Source organism: Salvelinus fontinalis, unplaced genomic scaffold (genome assembly GCF_029448725.1).
Source record: "Salvelinus fontinalis isolate EN_2023a unplaced genomic scaffold, ASM2944872v1 scaffold_0135, whole genome shotgun sequence".
Taxonomy (NCBI): Eukaryota; Metazoa; Chordata; class Actinopteri; order Salmoniformes; family Salmonidae; genus Salvelinus; species Salvelinus fontinalis.
The window spans coordinates 153,897-173,223 of record NW_026600344.1 but is presented as its reverse complement, the minus strand read 5'-3'; the positions used below and the strand labels follow the sequence as shown (position 1 = coordinate 173,223).

Here is a 19,327-nt window from a genome sequence, read left to right as displayed (position 1 = left end):
GGAGGAGACCAACCATAGATATAACACTGGAGGAGGAGACCAACCATAGATATAACACTGGAGGAGGAGACCAACCATAGATGTAACACTGGAGGAGGAGACCAACCATAGATATAACACTGGAGGAGACTAACCATAGATATAACACTGGAGGAGACCAACCATAGATATAACACTGGAGGAGACCAACCATAGATATAACAATGGAGGAGACCAACCATAGATATAACACTGGAGGAGGAGACCAACCATAGATATAACACTGGAGGATGAGACCAACCATAGATATAACACTGGAGGATGAGACCAACCACAGATATAACACTGGAGGAGGAGACCAACCATAGATATAACACTGGAGGAGGAGACCAACCATAGATATAACACTGGAGGAGGAGACCAACCATAGATATAACACTGGAGGAGGAGACCAACCATAGATGTAACACTGGAGGAGACCAACCATATATATAACACTGGAGGAGACCAACCATATATATACCACTGGAGGAGAACAACCATAGATATAACACTGGAGGAGACCAACCATAGATATAACACTGGAGGAGACCAACCATAGATATAACACTGGAGGAGGAGACCAACCATAGATATAACACTGGAGGAGGAGACCAACCATAGATATAACACTGGAGGATGAGACCAACCATAGATATAACACTGGAGGATGAGACCAACCATAGATATAACACTGGAGGAGACCAACCATAGATATAACACTGGAGGGGACCAACCATAGATATAACACTGGAGGAGACCAACCATAGATATAACACTGGAGGAGACCAACCACAGATATAACACTGGAGGAGACCAACCACAGATATAACACTGGAGGAGACCAACCACAGATATAACACTGGAGGAGACCAACCACAGATATAACACTGGAGGAGACCAACCATAGATATAACACTGGAGGAGGAGACCAACCATAGATATAACACTGGAGGAGGAGACCAACCATAGATATAACACTGGAGGAGACTAACCATAGATATAACACTGGAGGAGACTAACCATAGATATAACACTGGAGGAGACCAACCATAGATATAACACTGGAGGAGGAGACCAACCATAGATATAACACTGGAGGAGGAGACCAACCATAGATATAACACTGGAGGAGGAGACCAACCATAGATATAACACTGGAGGAGACCAACCATAGATATAACACTGGAGGAGGAGACCAACCATAGATATAACACTGGAGGATGAGACCAACCATAGATATAACACTGGAGGATGAGACCAACCATAGATATAACACTGGAGGATGAGACCAACCATAGATATAACACTGGAGGAGGAGACCAACCATAGATATAACACTGGAGGAGGAGACCAACCATAGATATAACACTGGAGGAGACCAACCACAGATACAACACTGGAGGAGACCAACCACAGATACAACACTGGAGGAGACCAACCACAGATATAACACTGGAGGAGACCAACCACAGATATAACACTGGAGGAGACCAACCACAGATATAACACTGGAGGAGACCAACCACAGATATAACACTGGAGGAGGAGACCAACCATAGATATAACACTGGAGGAGGAGACCAACCATAGATATAACACTGGAGGAGACTAACCATAGATATAACACTGGAGGAGACCAACCATAGATATAACACTGGAGGAGACCAACCATAGATATAACACTGGAGGAGACCAACCATAGATATAACACTGGAGGAGGAGACCAACCATAGATATAACACTGGAGGAGACCAACCATAGATATAACACTGGAGGAGGAGACCAACCATAGATATAACACTGGAGGAGGAGACCAACCATAGATATAACACTGGAGGAGGAGACCAACCATAGATATAACACTGGAGGAGGAGACCAACCATAGATATAACACTGGAGGTGACCAACCATAGATATAACACTGGAGGAGACCAACCATAGATATAACACTGGAGGAGACCAACCATAGCTATAACACATTGAGGAGACTAACCATAGATATAACACTGGAGGAGACCAACCATAGATATAACACTGGAGGATGAGACCAACCATAGATATAACACTGGAGGAGGAGACCAACCATAGATATAACACTGGAGGAGACCAACCATAGATATAACACTGGAGGAGACCAACCATAGATATAACACTGGAGGAGGAGACCAACCATAGAGATAACACTGGAGGAGACCAACCATAGATATAACACTGGAGGAGGAGACCAACCATAGATATAACACTGGAGGAGGAGACCAACCATAGATATAACACTGGAGGAGACCAACCATAGGTATAACACTGGAGGAGGAGACCAACCATATATATAACACTGGAGGAGACCAAACCATAAATATAACACTGGAGGAGACCAACCATAGATATAACACTGGAGGAGACCAACCATAGATATAACACTGGAGGAGGCGACCAACCATAGATATAACACTGGAGGTTGAGACCAACCATAGATATAACACTGAAGGACACCAACCATAGATATAACACTGGAGGAGACTAACCATAGATATAACACTGGAGGAGACCAACCATGGATATAACACTGGAGGAGGAGACCAACCATAGATATAACACTGGAGACCAACCATAGATATAAAACTGGAGGAGGAGACCAACCATAGATATAACACTGGAGGAGGAGACCAACCATAGATATAACACTGGAGGAGGAGACCAACCATAGATATAACACTGGAGGAGGAGACCAACCATAGATATAACACTGGAGGAGGAGACCAACCATAGATATAACACTGGAGGAGGAGACCAACCATAGATATAACACTGGAGGAGGAGACCAACCATACCTGGTGTGTGTGTGTGTATATGTGTGGGTGTGTGTGTGTGTGTGTGTGTGTATATGTGTGTGTGCGTGCGTGCGTGCGTGTATATGTGTGGGTGTGTGGGTGCGTGCGTGCGTGTGTGTGTGTGTATACTAACCTGAGGTAATGGGCTGGCAGGTTTGGTCAGTATCCCTCCTACATAGACAACGTGTGGTAGAGTGGGCCTGGGGAACTCCAGAGCCAGATCAGTAGACAACATCCACAGCCTGCTCCCCTGAACCAGGTCCTGCATGGCGACCCGCGGCTCAACACCGTGCTTCCTCATGATCCGCTCGTACTTAGGTAACACCAGGTACTGAACCCCGAACCGGGACACCAGGTACACCGCCGTGTTGGTAATCCTCTGGACCAGAGACATCTGATCGGTGAGGAGAGAGTTGAACTCTGGGACGTAGGAGAGAGGGGCGGGAGCCCCGACCTCCGCTGGGTACCATAGGCCCGTGGAAAAGACGGCGTAGGGAACCCCGAGGATGTGAGCGATCACGAACCCACACATCTCGTTGGGGTCGACCAATAAAAGGTCAAATTTGGCGTCCTTGAGTTGGGTCATGACCTCTTTGTTTCCCACGACGGCGTCGCAGTTCTGGGCGTAGTGGTCGAGAATGTCGAAGAGTTCCAACGCCGTGAAACGACCGGAGAAGATGTTGCTGACCTTTGATTGGAGGAAGCTGTCGGCTGTGGAGGAGTTGAAGATGCCTGGGTAACGCTGGAAGGTGTAGTGGGGGGAGGGGGGCACCTAGAGGAGAGAGGATAGGGAGAGGGAGAGGGGATGAGAAGGGACGGGGGGAGGGGAGGGGAGGGAGAGGGAGAGGGAGAGGGAGAGGGAGAGGGAGAGGGGAGGGGAGGGGAGGGGAGGGGAGGGGAGAGGAGGGAGAGGGGAGGGGAGGGGAGGGGAGGGGAGGGGAGGGGAGAGGGGAGGGGAGGGGAGGGGAGGGGAGAGGGGAGGGGAAGGGAGGAGAGGGGAGGGGAAGGGAGGGGGGGAGGGGATGGGAGAGTAGAGGAGGGAGAGGGAGAGGAGAGGAGAGGACGAGAGTCTTTATTATCCCGGGGGGCAATATAGTAATATGTACACAGCTAACAGTACTAGGTTACTACAGCTCACAGTACTAGGTTACTACAGCTCACAGTACTAGGTTACTACAGCTAACAGGATCTAGAGGTAGCTCCCCTTATCAACAGGTTCTAGAGGTAGCTCCCCTGATCAACAGGTAACAGGCTCTAGAGGTAGCTCCCCTGATCAACAGGGTCTAGAGGTAGCTCCCCTGATCAACAGCTAACAGGTTCTAGAGGTAGCTCCCCTGATCAACAGCTAACAGGTTCTAGAGGTAGCTCCCCTGATCAACAGCTAACAGGTTCTAGAGGTATCTCCCCTGATCAACAGGTTCTAGAGGTAGCTCCCCTGATCAACAGGTTCTAGAGGTAGCTCCCCTGATCAACAGGGTCTAGAGGTAGCTCCCCTGATCAACAGCTAACAGGTTCTAGAGGTAGCTCCCCTGATCAACAGCTAACAGGTTCTAGAGGTAGCTCCCCTGATCAACAGCTAACAGGTTCTAGAGGTAGCTCCCCTGATCAACAGCTAACAGCTTCTAGAGGTAGCTCCCCTAATCAACAGCTAACAGGTTCTAGAGGTAGCTCCCCTGATCAACAGCTAACAGGTTCTAGAGGTAGCTCCCCTGATCAACAGCTAACAGGTTCTAGAGGTAGCTCCACTTATCAACAGGTTCTAGAGGTAGCTCCCCTGATCAACAGCTAACAGGTTCTAGAGGTAGCTCCCCTGATCAACAGCTAACAGGTTCTAGAGGTAGCTCCCCTGATCAACAGCTAACAGGTTCTAGAGGTAGCTCCCCTGATCAACAGCTAACAGGTTCTAGAGGTAGCTCCCCTGATCAACAGCTAACAGGTTCTAGAGGTAGCTCCCCTGATCAACAGCTAACAGGTTCTAGAGGTAGCTCCCCTGATCAACAGCTAACAGGTTCTAGAGGTAGCTCCCCTTATCAACAGGTTCTAGAGGTAGCTCCCCTGATCAACAGCTAACAGGTTCTATAGGTAGCTCCCCTGATCAACAGGTTCTAGAGGTAGCTCCCCTGATCAACAGGTTCTAGAGGTAGCTCCCCTGATCAACAGGTTCTAGAGGTAGCTCCCCTGATCAACAGCTAACAGGTTCTAGAGGTAGCTCCCCTGATCAACAGGTTCTAGAGGTTGCTCCTCTGATCAACAGGTTCTAGAGGTAGCTCCCCTGATCAACAGGTTCTAGAGGTAGCTCCCCTGATCAACAGGTTCTAGAGGTAGCTCCCCTGATCAACAGTTTCTAGAGGTAGCTCCCCTGATCAACAGGTTCTAGAGGTAGCTCCCCTGATCAACAGGGTCTAGAGGTAGCTCCCCTGATCAACAGGGTCTAGAGGTAGCTCCCCTGATCAACAGCTAACAGGTTCTAGAGGTAGCTCCCCTGATCAACAGGTTCTAGAGGTAGCTCCCCTGATCAACAGTTAACATGTTCTAGAGGTAGCTCCCCTGATCAACAGCTAACAGGATCTAGAGGTAGCTCCCCTGATCAACAGCTAATAGGTTCTAGAGGTAGCTCCCCTGATCAACAGCTAACAGGTTCTAGAGGTAGCTCCCCTGATCAACAGGTTCTAGAGGTAGCTCCCCTGATCAACAGCTAACAGGTTCTAGAGGTAGCTCCCCTGATCAACAGCTAACAGGTGTTAGAGGTAGCTCCCCTGATCAACAGCTAACAGGTTCTAGAAGTAGCTCCCCTGATCAACAGCTAACAGGTTCTAGAAGTAACTCCCCTGATCAACAGCTAACAGGATCTAGAGGTAGCTCCCCTGATCAACAGGTTCTAAAGGTAGCTCCCCTGATCAACAGCTAACAGGTTCTAGAAGTAGCTCCCCTGATCAACAGCTAACAGGTTCTAGAAGTAGCTCCCCTGATCAACAGCTAACAGGTTCTAGAGGTAGCTCCCCTGATCAACAGGTTCTAGAGGTAGCTCCCCTGATCAACAGGTAACAGGTTCTAGAGGTAGCTCCCCTGATCAACAGGTTCTAGAGGTAGCTCCCCTGATCGACAGGTTCTAGAGGTAGCTCCCCTGATCGACAGGTTCTAGAGGTAGCTCCCCTGATCAACAGCTAACAGGATCTAGAGGTAGCTCCCCTGATCAACAGGTTCTAGAGGTAGCTCCCCTGATCAACAGGTGTTAGAGGTAGCTCCCCTGATCAACAGCTAACAGGTTCTAGAGGTAGCTCCCCTGATCAACAGCTAACAGGTTCTAGAGGTAGCTCCCCTGATCAACAGCTAACAGGTTCTAGAGGTAGCTCCCCTGATCAACAGCTAACAGGTTCTAGAAGTAACTCCCCTGATCAACAGCTAACAGGATCTAGAGGTAGCTCCCCTGATCAACAGGTTCTAAAGGTAGCTCCCCTGATCAACAGCTAACAGGTTCTAGAAGTAGCTCCCCTGATCAACAGCTAACAGGTTCTAGAAGTAGCTCCCCTGATCAACAGCTAACAGGTTCTAGAGGTAGCTCCCCTGATCAACAGGTTCTAGAGGTAGCTCCCCTGATCAACAGGTAACAGGTTCTAGAGGTAGCTCCCCTGATCAACAGGTTCTAGAGGTAGCTCCCCTGATCGACAGGTTCTAGAGGTAGCTCCCCTGATCGACAGGTTCTAGAGGTAGCTCCCCTGATCAACAGCTAACAGGATCTAGAGGTAGCTCCCCTGATCAACAGGTTCTAGAGGTAGCTCCCCTGATCAACAGGTGTTAGAGGTAGCTCCCCTGATCAACAGCTAACAGGTTCTAGAGGTAGCTCCCCTGATCAACAGCTAACAGGTTCTAGAGGTAGCTCCCCTGATCAACAGCTAACAGGTTCTAGAGGTAGCTCCCCTGATCAACAGCTAACAGGATCTAGAGGTAGCTCCCCTGATCAACAGGTTCTAGAGGTAGCTCCCCTGATCAACAGGTGTTAGAGGTAGCTCCCCTGATCAACAGCTAACAGGTTCTAGAGGTAGCTCCACTGATCAACAGCTAACAGGTTCTAGAGGTAGCTCCCCTGATCAACAGGTTCTAGAGGTTGCTCCTCTGATCAACAGGTTCTAGAGGTAGCTCCCCTGATCAACAGGTTCTAGAGGTAGCTCCCCTGATCAACAGGTTCTAGAGGTAGCTCCCCTGATCAACAGTTTCTAGAGGTAGCTCCCCTGATCAACAGGTTCTAGAGGTAGCTCCCCTGATCAACAGGGTCTAGAGGTAGCTCCCCTGATCAACAGGGTCTAGAGGTAGCTCCCCTGATCAACAGCTAACAGGTTCTAGAGGTAGCTCCCCTGATCAACAGGTTCTAGAGGTAGCTCCCCTGATCAACAGTTAACATGTTCTAGAGGTAGCTCCCCTGATCAACAGCTAACAGGATCTAGAGGTAGCTCCCCTGATCAACAGCTAATAGGTTCTATAGGTAGCTCCCCTGATCAACAGCTAACAGGTTCTAGAGGTAGCTCCCCTGATCAACAGGTTCTAGAGGTAGCTCCCCTGATCAACAGCTAACAGGTTCTAGAGGTAGCTCCCCTGATCAACAGCTAACAGGTGTTAGAGGTAGCTCCCCTGATCAACAGCTAACAGGTTCTAGAAGTAGCTCCCCTGATCAACAGCTAACAGGTTCTAGAAGTAACTCCCCTGATCAACAGCTAACAGGATCTAGAGGTAGCTCCCCTGATCAACAGGTTCTAAAGGTAGCTCCCCTGATCAACAGCTAACAGGTTCTAGAAGTAGCTCCCCTGATCAACAGCTAACAGGTTCTAGAAGTAGCTCCCCTGATCAACAGCTAACAGGTTCTAGAGGTAGCTCCCCTGATCAACAGGTTCTAGAGGTAGCTCCCCTGATCAACAGGTAACAGGTTCTAGAGGTAGCTCCCCTGATCAACAGGTTCTAGAGGTAGCTCCCCTGATCGACAGGTTCTAGAGGTAGCTCCCCTGATCGACAGGTTCTAGAGGTAGCTCCCCTGATCAACAGCTAACAGGATCTAGAGGTAGCTCCCCTGATCAACAGGTTCTAGAGGTAGCTCCCCTGATCAACAGGTGTTAGAGGTAGCTCCCCTGATCAACAGCTAACAGGTTCTAGAGGTAGCTCCCCTGATCAACAGCTAACAGGTTCTAGAGGTAGCTCCCCTGATCAACAGCTAACAGGTTCTAGAGGTAGCTCCTCTGATCAACAGCTAACAGGTTCTAGAAGTAACTCCCCTGATCAACAGCTAACAGGATCTAGAGGTAGCTCCCCTGATCAACAGGTTCTAAAGGTAGCTCCCCTGATCAACAGCTAACAGGTTCTAGAAGTAGCTCCCCTGATCAACAGCTAACAGGTTCTAGAAGTAGCTCCCCTGATCAACAGCTAACAGGTTCTAGAGGTAGCTCCCCTGATCAACAGGTTCTAGAGGTAGCTCCCCTGATCAACAGGTAACAGGTTCTAGAGGTAGCTCCCCTGATCAACAGGTTCTAGAGGTAGCTCCCCTGATCGACAGGTTCTAGAGGTAGCTCCCCTGATCGACAGGTTCTAGAGGTAGCTCCCCTGATCAACAGCTAACAGGATCTAGAGGTAGCTCCCCTGATCAACAGGTTCTAGAGGTAGCTCCCCTGATCAACAGGTGTTAGAGGTAGCTCCCCTGATCAACAGCTAACAGGTTCTAGAGGTAGCTCCCCTGATCAACAGCTAACAGGTTCTAGAGGTAGCTCCCCTGATCAACAGCTAACAGGTTCTAGAGGTAGCTCCCCTGATCAACAGCTAACAGGATCTAGAGGTAGCTCCCCTGATCAACAGGTTCTAGAGGTAGCTCCCCTGATCAACAGCTAACAGGTTCTAGAGGTAGCTCCCCTGATCAACAGCTAACAGGTTCTAGAGGTAGCTCCCCTGATCAACAGCTAACAGGTTCTAGAGGTAGCTCCCCTGATCAACAGCTAACAGGTTCTAGAGGTAGCTCCCCTGATCAACAGGTTCTAGAGGTAGCTCCTCTGATCAACAGGTTCTAGAGGTAGCTCCCCTGATCAACAGCTAACAGGTTCTAGAGGTAGCTCCCCTGATCAACAGGTTCTAGAAGTAGCTCCTCTGATCAATAGGTTCTACAGGTAGCTCCCCTGATCAACAGGTTCTAGAGGTAGCTCCCCTGATCAACAGGTTCTAGAGGTAGCTCTCCTGATCAACAGGTTCTAGAGGTAGCTCCCCTGATCAACAGGGTCTAGAGGTAGCTCCCCTGATCAACAGCTAACAGGTTCTAGAGGTAGCGCTCCTGATCAACAGGTTCTAGAAGTAGCTGCCCTGATTAACAGGTTCTAGAGGTAGCTCCCCTGATCAACAGGTTCTAGAGGTAGCTCCCCTGATCAACAGGTTCTAGAGGTAGCTCCCCTGATCAACAGGTGTTAGAGGTAGCTCTCCTGATCAACAGCTAACAGGATCTAGAGGTAGCACCCCTGATCAACAGCTAACAGGTTCTAGAGGTAGCTCCCCTGATCAACAGCTAACAGGTTCTAGAGGTAGCTCCCCTGATCAACAGCTAACAGGATCCAGAGATAGCTCCCCTGATCAACAGCTAACAGGTTCTAGAGGTAGCTCCCCTGATCAACAGGTTCTAGAGGTAGCTCCCCTGATCAACAGCTAACAGGATCTAGAGGTAGCTCCCCTGATCAACAGCTAACAGGATCTAGAGGTAGCTCCCCTGATCAACAGCTAACAGGATCTAGAGGTAGCTCCCCTGATCAACAGCTAACAGGTTCTAGAGGTAGCTCCCCTGATCAACAGGTTCTAGAGGTAGCTCCCCTGATCAACAGCTAACAGGTTCTAGAGGTAGCTCCCCTGATCAACAGCTAACAGGTTCTAGAGGTAGCTCCCCTGATCAACAGCTAACAGGTTCTAGAGGTAGCTCCCCTGATCAACAGCTAACATGTTCTAGAAGTAGCTCCCCTGATCAACAGCTAACAGGTTCTAGAAGTAGCTCGCCTGATCAACAGCTAACAGGTTCTAGAGGTAGCTCCCCTGATCAACAGCTAACAGGTTCTAGAGGTAGCTCCCCTGATCAACAGCTAACAGGTTCTAGAGGTAGCTCCCCTGATCAACAGCTAACAGGTTCTAGAGGTAGCTCCCCTGATCAACAGCTAACAGGTTCTAGAGGTAGCTCTCCTGATCAACAGGTGTTAGAGGTAGCTCCCCTGATCAACAGCTAACAGGTTCTAGAGGTAGCTCTCCTGATCAACAGCTAACAGGTTCTAGAGGTAGCTCCCCTGATCAACAGGTTCTGGAGGTAGCTCCCCTGATCAACAGCTATCAGGTTCTAGAGGTAGCCCCCCTGATCAACAGGTGTTAGATGTAGCTCCCCTGATCGACAGGTTCTAGAGGTAGCTCTCCTGATCAACAGTTAACAGGTTCTAGAGGTAGCTCCCCTGATCAACAGGTGTTAGATGTAGCTCCCCTGATCAACAGGTTCTAGAAGTAACTCCCCTGATCAACAGCTAACAGGATCTAGAGGTAGCTCCCCTGATCAACAGGTTCTAAAGGTAGCTCCCCTGATCAACAGCTAACAGGTTCTAGAAGTAGCTCCCCTGATCAACAGCTAACAGGTTCTAGAAGTAGCTCCCCTGATCAACAGCTAACAGGTTCTAGAGGTAGCTCCCCTGATCAACAGGTTCTAGAGGTAGCTCCCCTGATCAACAGGTAACAGGTTCTAGAGGTAGCTCCCCTGATCAACAGGTTCTAGAGGTAGCTCCCCTGATCGACAGGTTCTAGAGGTAGCTCCCCTGATCGACAGGTTCTAGAGGTAGCTCCCCTGATCGACAGCTAACAGGATCTAGAGGTAGCTCCCCTGATCAACAGGTTCTAGAGGTAGCTCCCCTGATCAACAGGTGTTAGAGGTAGCTCCCCTGATCAACAGCTAACAGGTTCTAGAGGTAGCTCCCCTGATCAACAGCTAACAGGTTCTAGAGGTAGCTCCCCTGATCAACAGCTAACAGGTTCTAGCGGTAGCTCCCCTGATCAACAGCTAACAGGATCTAGAGGTAGCTCCCCTGATCAACAGCTAACAGGTTCTAGAGGTAGCTCCCCTGATCAACAGGTTCTAGAGGTAGCTCCTCTGATCAACAGGTTCTAGAGGTAGCTCCCCTGATCAACAGCTAACAGGTTCTAGAGGTAGCTCCCCTGATCAACAGGTTCTAGAGGTAGCTCCTCTGATCAACAGGTTCTAGAGGTAGCTCCCCTGATCAACAGGTTCTAGAGGTAGCTCCCCTGATCAACAGGTTCTAGAGGTAGCTCCCCTGATCAACAGGTTCTAGAGGTAGCTCCCCTGATCAACAGGGTCTAGAGGTAGCTCCCCTGATCAACAGCTAACAGGTTCTAGAGGTAGCGCTCCTGATCAACAGGTTCTAGAGGTAGCTCCTCTGATCAACAGGTTCTAGAAGTAGCTCCCCTGATTAACAGGTTCTAGAGGTAGCTCCCCTGATCAACAGGTTCTAGAGGTAGCTCCCCTGATCAACAGGTTCTAGAGGTAGCTCCCCTGATCAACAGGTGTTAGAGGTAGCTCTCCTGATCAACAGCTAACAGGATCTAGAGGTAGCACCCCTGATCAACAGCTAACAGGTTCTAGAGGTAGCTCCCCTGATCAACAGCTAACAGGTTCTAGAGGTAGCTCCCCTGATCAACAGCTAACAGGATCCAGAGATAGCTCCCCTGATCAACAGCTAACAGGTTCTAGAGGTAGCTCCCCTGATCAACAGGTTCTAGAGGTAGCTCCCCTGATCAACAGCTAACAGGATCTAGAGGTAGCTCCCCTGATCAACAGCTAACAGGATCTAGAGGTAGCTCCCCTGATCAACAGCTAACAGGATCTAGAGGTAGCTCCCCTGATCAACAGCTAACAGGTTCTAGAGGTAGCTCCCCTGATCAACAGGTTCTAGAGGTAGCTCCCCTGATCAACAGCTAACAGGTTCTAGAGGTAGCTCCCCTGATCAACAGCTAACAGGTTCTAGAGGTAGCTCCCCTGATCAACAGCTAACAGGTTCTAGAGGTAGCTCCCCTGATCAACAGCTAACATGTTCTAGAAGTAGCTCCCCTGATCAACAGCTAACAGGTTCTAGAAGTAGCTCGCCTGATCAACAGCTAACAGGTTCTAGAGGTAGCTCCCCTGATCAACAGCTAACAGGTTCTAGAGGTAGCTCCCCTGATCAACAGGATCTAGAGGTAGCTCCCCTGATCAACAGCTAACAGGTTCTAGAGGTAGCTCCCCTGATCAACAGCTAACAGCTTCTAGAGGTAGCTCCCCTGATCAACAGGATCTAGAGGTAGCTCCCCTGATCAACAGCTAACAGGTTCTAGAGGTAGCTCTCCTGATCAACAGCTAACAGGTTCTAGAGGTAGCTCCCCTGATCAACAGGTTCTGGAGGTAGCTCCCCTGATCAACAGCTATCAGGTTCTAGAGGTAGCCCCCCTGATCAACAGGTTCTAGAGGTAGCTCCCCTGATCAACAGCTAACAGGTTCTAGAGGTAGCTCCCCTGATCAACAGGTTCTAGAGGTAGCGCTCCTGATCAACAGCTAACAGGTTCTAGAGGTAGCTCTCCTGATCAACAGGTTCTAGAGGTAGCTCCCCTGATCAACAGCTAACAGGATCTAGTGGTAGCTCCCCTGATCAACAGCTAACAGGTTCTAGAGGTAGCTCCCCTGATCAACAGGTTGTAGAGGTAGCTCCCCTTATCAACAGGTATTAGAGGTAGCTCTCCTGATCAACAGCTAACAGGTTCTAGAGGTAGCTCCCCTGATCAACAGCTAACAGGTTCTAGAGGTAGCTCCCCTGATCAACAGCTAACAGGTTCTAGAGGTAGCTCCCCTGATCAACAGCTAACAGGTTCTAGAGGTAGCTCTACTGATTAACAGCTAACAGGTTCTAGAGGTAGCTCCCCTGATCAACAGGATCTAGAGGTAGCTCCCCTGATCAATAGGATCTAGAGGTAGCTCCCCTGATCAACAGCTAACAGGTTCTAGAGGTAGCTCCCCTGATCAACAGGTTCTAGAGGTAGCTCCCCTGATCAACAGCTAACAGGTTCTAGAGGTAGCTCCCCTGATCAACAGGTTCTGGAGGTAGCTCCCCTGATCAACAGCTAACAGGTTCTAGAGGTAGCTCCCCTGATCAACAGCTAACAGGTTCTAGAGGTAGCTCCCCTGATCAACAGCTAACAGGTTCTAGAGGTAGCTTCAATGATCAACAGGATCTAGAGGTAGCTCTCCTGATCAACAGCTAACAGGTTCTAGAGGCAGCTCCCTTGATCAACAGCTAACAGGTTCTAGAGGTAGTTCCCCTGATTAACAGCTAACAGGTTCTAGAGGTAGCTCCCCTGATCAACAGCTAACAGGTTCTAGAGGTAGCTCCCCTGATCAACAGCTAACAGGATCTAGAGGTAGCTCCCCTGATCAACAGCTAACAGGTTGTAGAGGTAGCTCGGCTGTTTAACAGCTAACAGGTTCTAGAGGTATCTCCCCTGATCAACAGGTTCTGGAGGTAGCTCCCCTGATCAACAGCTAACAGGTTCTAGAAGTAGCTCCCCTGATCAACAGCTAACAGGTTCTAGAGGTAGCTCCCCTGATCAACAGCTAACAGGTTCTAGAGGTAGCTCCCCTGATCAACAGCTAACAGGTTCTAGAGGTAGCTCCCCTGATCAACAGCTAACAGGTTCTAGAGGTAGCTCCCCTGATCAACAGCTAACAGGTGTTAGAGGTAGCTCCCCTGATCAACAGCTAACAGGTGTTAGAGGTAGCTCCCCTGATCAACAGGTTCTAGAGGTAGCTCCCCTGATCAAAAGCTAACAGGTTCTAGAAGTAGCTCCCCTGATCAACAGCTAACAGGTTCTAGAGGTAGCTCCCCTGATTAACAGCTAACAGGTTCTAGAGGTAGCTCCCCTGATCAACAGGTTCTAGAGGTAGCTCCCCTGATCATCAGGTTCTAGAGGTAGCTCCCCTGATCAACAGCTAACAGGTTCTAGAGGTAGCTCCCCTGATCAACAGGTTCTAGAGGTAGCTCTCCTGATCAACAGCTAACAGGTTCTAGAGGTAGCTCCCCTGATCAACAGCTAACAGGACCTAGAGGTAGCTCCCCTGATCAACAGCTAACAGGTTCTAGAGGTAGCTCCCCTGATCAACAGCTAACAGGTTCTAGAGGTAGCTCCCCTGATCAACAGCTAACAGGTTCTAGAGGTAGCTCCCCTGATCAACAGGTTCTAGAAGTAGCTCCCCTGATCAACAGCTAACAGGTTCTAGAGGTAGCTCCCCTGATCAACAGCTAACAGGTTCTAGAGGTAGCTCCCCTGATCAACAGCTAACAGGTTCTAGAGGTAGCTCCCCTGATCAACAGCTAACAGGTTCTAGAGGTAGCTCCCCTGATCAAGAGGTTCTAGAGGTAGCTCTCCTGATCAACAGCTAACAGGTTCTAGAGGTAGCTCCCCTGATCAACAGGTTCTGGAGGTAGCTCCCCTGATCAACAGCTAACAGGTTCTAGAGGTAGCTCCCTGATCAACAGCTAACAGGTTCTAGAGGTAGCTCCCCTGATCAACAGCTAACAGGTTCTAGAGGTAGCTCCCATGATCAACAGGATCTAGAGGCAGCTCCCCTGATCAACAGCTAACAGGTTCTAGAGGTAGTTCCCCTGATTAACAGCTAACAGGTTCTAGAGGTAGCTCCCCTGATCAACAGCTAACAGGTTCTAGAGGTAGCTCTCCTGATCAACAGCTAACAGGTTCTAGAGGTAGCTCCCCTGATCAACAGCTATCAGGTTCTAGAGGTAGCTCTCCTGATCAACAGGTTCTAGAGGTAGCTCCCCTGATCAACAGCTAACAGGATCTAGAGGTAGCTCCCCTGATCAACAGCTAACAGGATCTAGAGGTAGCTCCCCTGATCAACAGCTAACAGGATCTAGAGGTAGCTCCCCTGATCAACAGCTAACAGGTTCTAGAGGTAGCTCCCCTGATCAACAGCTAACAGGTTCTAGAGGTAGCTCCCCTGATCAACAGCTAACAGGTTCTAGAGGTAGCTCCCCTGATCAACAGCTAACAGGTTCTAGAGGTAGCTCCCCTGATCAACAGCTAACAGGTTCTAGAGGTAGCTCCCCTGATCAACAGGTTCTAGAGGTAGCTCCCCTGATCAAAAGCTAACAGGTTCTAGAGGTAGCTCCCCTGATCAACAGCTAACAGGTTCTAGAGGTAGCTCCCCTGATCAACAGCTAACAGGTTCTAGAGGTAGCTCCCCTGATCAACAGGTTCTAGAGGTAGCTCCCCTGATCATCAGGTTCTAGAGGTAGCTCCCCTGATCAACAGCTAACAGGTTCTAGAGGTAGCTCCCCTGATCAACAGGTTCTAGAGGTAGCTCTCCTGATCAACAGCTAACAGGTTCTAGAGGTAGCTCCCCTGATCAACAGCTAACAGGATCTAGAGGTAGCTCCCCTGATCAACAGCTAACAGGTTCTAGAGGTAGCTCCCCTGATCAACAGCTAACAGGTTCTAGAGGTAGCTCCCCTGATCAACAGCTAACAGGTTCTAGAGGTAGCTCCCCTGATCAACAGGTTCTAGAAGTAGCTCCCCTGATCAACAGCTAACAGGTTCTAGAGGTAGCTCCCCTGATCAACAGCTAACAGGTTCTAGAGGTAGCTCCCCTGATCGACAGCTAACAGGTTCTAGAGGTAGCTCCCCTGATCAACAGCTAACAGGTTCTAGAGGTAGCTCCCCTGATCAAGAGGTTCTAGAGGTAGCTCTCCTGATCAACAGCTAACAGGTTCTAGAGGTAGCTACCCTGATCAACAGGTTCTGGAGGTAGCTCCCCTGATCAACAGCTAACAGGTTCTAGAGGTAGCTCCCCTGATCAACAGCTAACAGGTTCTAGAGGTAGCTCCCCTGATCAACAGCTAACAGGTTCTAGAGGTAGCTCCCATGATCAACAGGATCTAGAGGTAGCTCTCCTGATCAACAGCTAACAGGTTCTAGAGGCAGCTCCCCTGATCAACAGCTAACAGGTTCTAGAGGTAGCTCCCCTGATCAACAGCTAACAGGTTCTAGAGGTAGCTCTCCTGATCAACAGCTAACAGGTTCTAGAGGTAGCTCCCCTGATCAACAGCTATCAGGTTCTAGAGGTAGCTCTCCTGATCAACAGGTTCTAGAGGTAGCTCCCCTGATCAACAGCTAACAGGATCTAGAGGTAGCTCCCCTGATCAACAGCTAACAGGATCTAGAGGTAGCTCCCCTGATCAACAGCTAACAGGATCTAGAGGTAGCTCCCCTGATCAACAGCTAACAGGTTCTAGAGGTAGCTCCCCTGATCAACAGCTAACAGGGTCTAGAGGTAGCTCCCCTGATCAACAGCTAACAGGTTCTAGAGGTAGCTCCACTTATCAACAGGTTCTAGAGGTAGCTCCCCTGATCAACAGCTAACAGGATCTAGAGGTAGCTCCCCTGATCAACAGCTAACAGGATCTAGAGGTAGCTCCCCTGATCAACAGGTTCTAGAAGTAGCTCCCCTGATCAACAGCTAACAGCTTCTGCCCCTCTGACACCAATGACTCTGCTACTTAGTAACACAATGTTACCTGGCGCCCCTCTGACACCAATGACTCTGCTACTTAGTAACACAATGTTACCTGGCACCCCTCTGACACCAATGACCCCTCTACTTAGTAACACAATGTCACCTGGCGCCCCTCTGACACCAATGACCCCTCTACTTAGTAACACAATGTTACCTGGCGCCCCTCTGACACCAATGACCCTGCTACTTAGTAACACAATGTTACCTGGCGCCCCTCTGACACCAATGACTCTGCTACTTAGTAACACAATGTTACCTGGCGCCCCTCTGACACCAATGACCCTGCTACTTAGTAACACAATGTTACCTGGCGCCCCTCTGACACCAATGACCCTGCTACTTAGTAACACAATGTTACCTGGCACCCCTCTGACACCAATGACTCTGCTACTTAGTAACACAATGTTACCTGGCACCCCTCCGACACCAATGACCCATCTACTTAGTAACACAATGTTACCTGGCGCCCCTCTGACACCAATGATCCTGCTACTTAGTAACACAATGTTACCTGGCGTCCTCTGACACCAATGATCCTGCTACTTAGTAACACAATGTTACCTGGCACCCCTCTGACACCAATGACTCCACTACTTAGTAACACAATGTTACCTGGCGCCCCTCTGACACCAATGACCCTGCTACTTAGTAACACAATGTTACCTGGCGCCCTCTGACACCAATTACTCTGCTACTTAGTATCACAATGTTACCTGGCGTCCCTCTGACACCAATGACCCCGTTACATAGTAACACAATGTTACCTGGCGCCCTCTGACACCAATGACCCCGTTACTTAGTAACACAATGTTACCTGGCGCACTCTGACACCAATTACTCTGCTACTTAGTATCACAATGTTACCTGGCGTCCCTCTGACACCAATGACCCCGTTACTTAGTAACACAATGTTACCTGGCGCACTCTGACACCAATGATCCTGCTACTTAGTAACACAATGTTACCTGGCGTCCTCTGACACCAATGATCCTGCTACTTAGTAACACAATGTTACCTGGCACCCCTCTGACACCAATGACTCCACTACTTAGTAACACAATGTTACCTGGCGCCCCTCTGACACCAATGACCCTGCTACTTAGTAACACAATGTTACCTGGCGCCCTCTGACACCAATTACTCTGCTACTTAGTATCACAATGTTACCTGGCGTCCCTCTGACACCAATGACCCCGTTACTTAGTAACACAATGTTACCTGGCGCCCTCTGACACCAATGACCCTGCTACTTAGTAACACAATGTTACCTGGCGCCCCTCTGACACCAATGACTCTGCTACTTAGTAACACAATGTTACCTGGCACCCCTCCGACACCAATGACCCCTCTACTTAGTAACACAATGTTACCTGGCGCCCCTCTGACACCAATGACCCTGCTACTTAGTAACACAATGTTACCTGGCACCCCCTCTGACACCAATGACCCTGCTACTTAGTAACACAATGTTACCTGGCACCCCTCTGACACCAATGACCCTTCTACTTAGTAACACAATGTTACCTGGCGCACCTCTGACACCAATGACCCTGCTACTTAGTAACACAATGTTACCTGGCGCACCTCTGACACCAATGAAAATCTACTTAGTAACACAATGTTACCTGGCGCACCTCTGACACCAATGACCCTGCTACTTAGTAACACAATGTTACCTGGCGCACCTCTGACACCAATGAAAATCTACTTAGTAACACAATGTTACCTGGCGCACCTCTGACACCAATGAAAATCTACTTAGTAACACAATGTTACCTGGCGCACCTCTGACACCAATGAAAATCTACTTAGTAACACAATGTTACCTGGCGCACCTCTGACACCAATGAAAATCTACTTAGTAACACAATGTTACCTGGCGTCCCTCTGACAGCAGGAAGGAAGTGTCATGTCCCTGGAGGTGGAGTTCTGTGGCAAGGGTCTTGAAGATGTAGAGATGGGACTCAAACATGATGGGAGGGACTACGATGATCCTGGAGGACCAGCATGCACTGGGGTAGAGTGAGAGGTGGAGGAGGAATAGGAGCGACGGGGGAGGGTGCATGGCTGGGAGGAAGAGCATGGGAAGGGAGGAGAGGAAGAGAGAAACGTGAGTTAGTTGTCATAACAACAAGAGGGGGGCTGAACACATTTATCAGGATCAATAACATCAGAACACACATTTATCAGGATCAATAACATCAGAACACACATTTATCAGGCTGTATCAGGATCAATAACATCAGAAAAAACATTTATCAGGATCAATAACATCAGGACACATATTTATCAGGATCAATAACATCAGAACACATATTTATCAGGATCAATAACATCAGAACACATATTTATCAGGATCAATAACATCAGAACACATATTTATCAGGATCAATAACATCAGAACACATATTTATCAGGATCAATAACATCAGGACACATATTTATCAGGATCAATAACATCAGAACACACATTTATCAGGATCAATAACATCAGGACACATATTTATCAGGATCAATAACATCAGGACACATATTTATCAGGCTGTATCAGGATCAATAACATCAGAACACATATTTATCAGGATACATATTTATCAGGATCAATAACATCAGAACACACATTTATCAGGATCAATAACATCAGGACACATATTTATCAGGCTGTATCAGGATCAATAACATCAGAACACATATTTATCAGGATCAATAACATCAGAACACATATTTATCAGGATCAATAACATCAGAACACATATTTATCAGGATCAATAACATCAGGACACATATTTATCAGGATCAATAACATCAGAACACACATTTATCAGGATCAATAACATCAGAACACATATTTATCAGGCTG

General features: G+C 48.8%; 1 protein-coding gene across 1 annotated transcript in view; it reads right to left on the bottom strand.

Annotated features, from left to right (window-relative positions):
• ugt8 (UDP glycosyltransferase 8) overlaps window positions 1–19,327 on the bottom strand; it is a 145,539-nt gene that overhangs the window by 97,592 nt on the left and 28,620 nt on the right. Inside the window, exons 2-3 of the mRNA XM_055912144.1 lie at window positions 18,344–18,534; window positions 2,983–3,621 (exon numbers count right to left, since the gene is read on the bottom strand). Coding sequence (XP_055768119.1) covers window positions 2,983–3,621; window positions 18,344–18,532 — 828 coding nt within the window. The 5' untranslated portion in view covers window positions 18,533–18,534. The remainder of the gene's footprint in view (window positions 1–2,982; window positions 3,622–18,343; window positions 18,535–19,327) is intronic.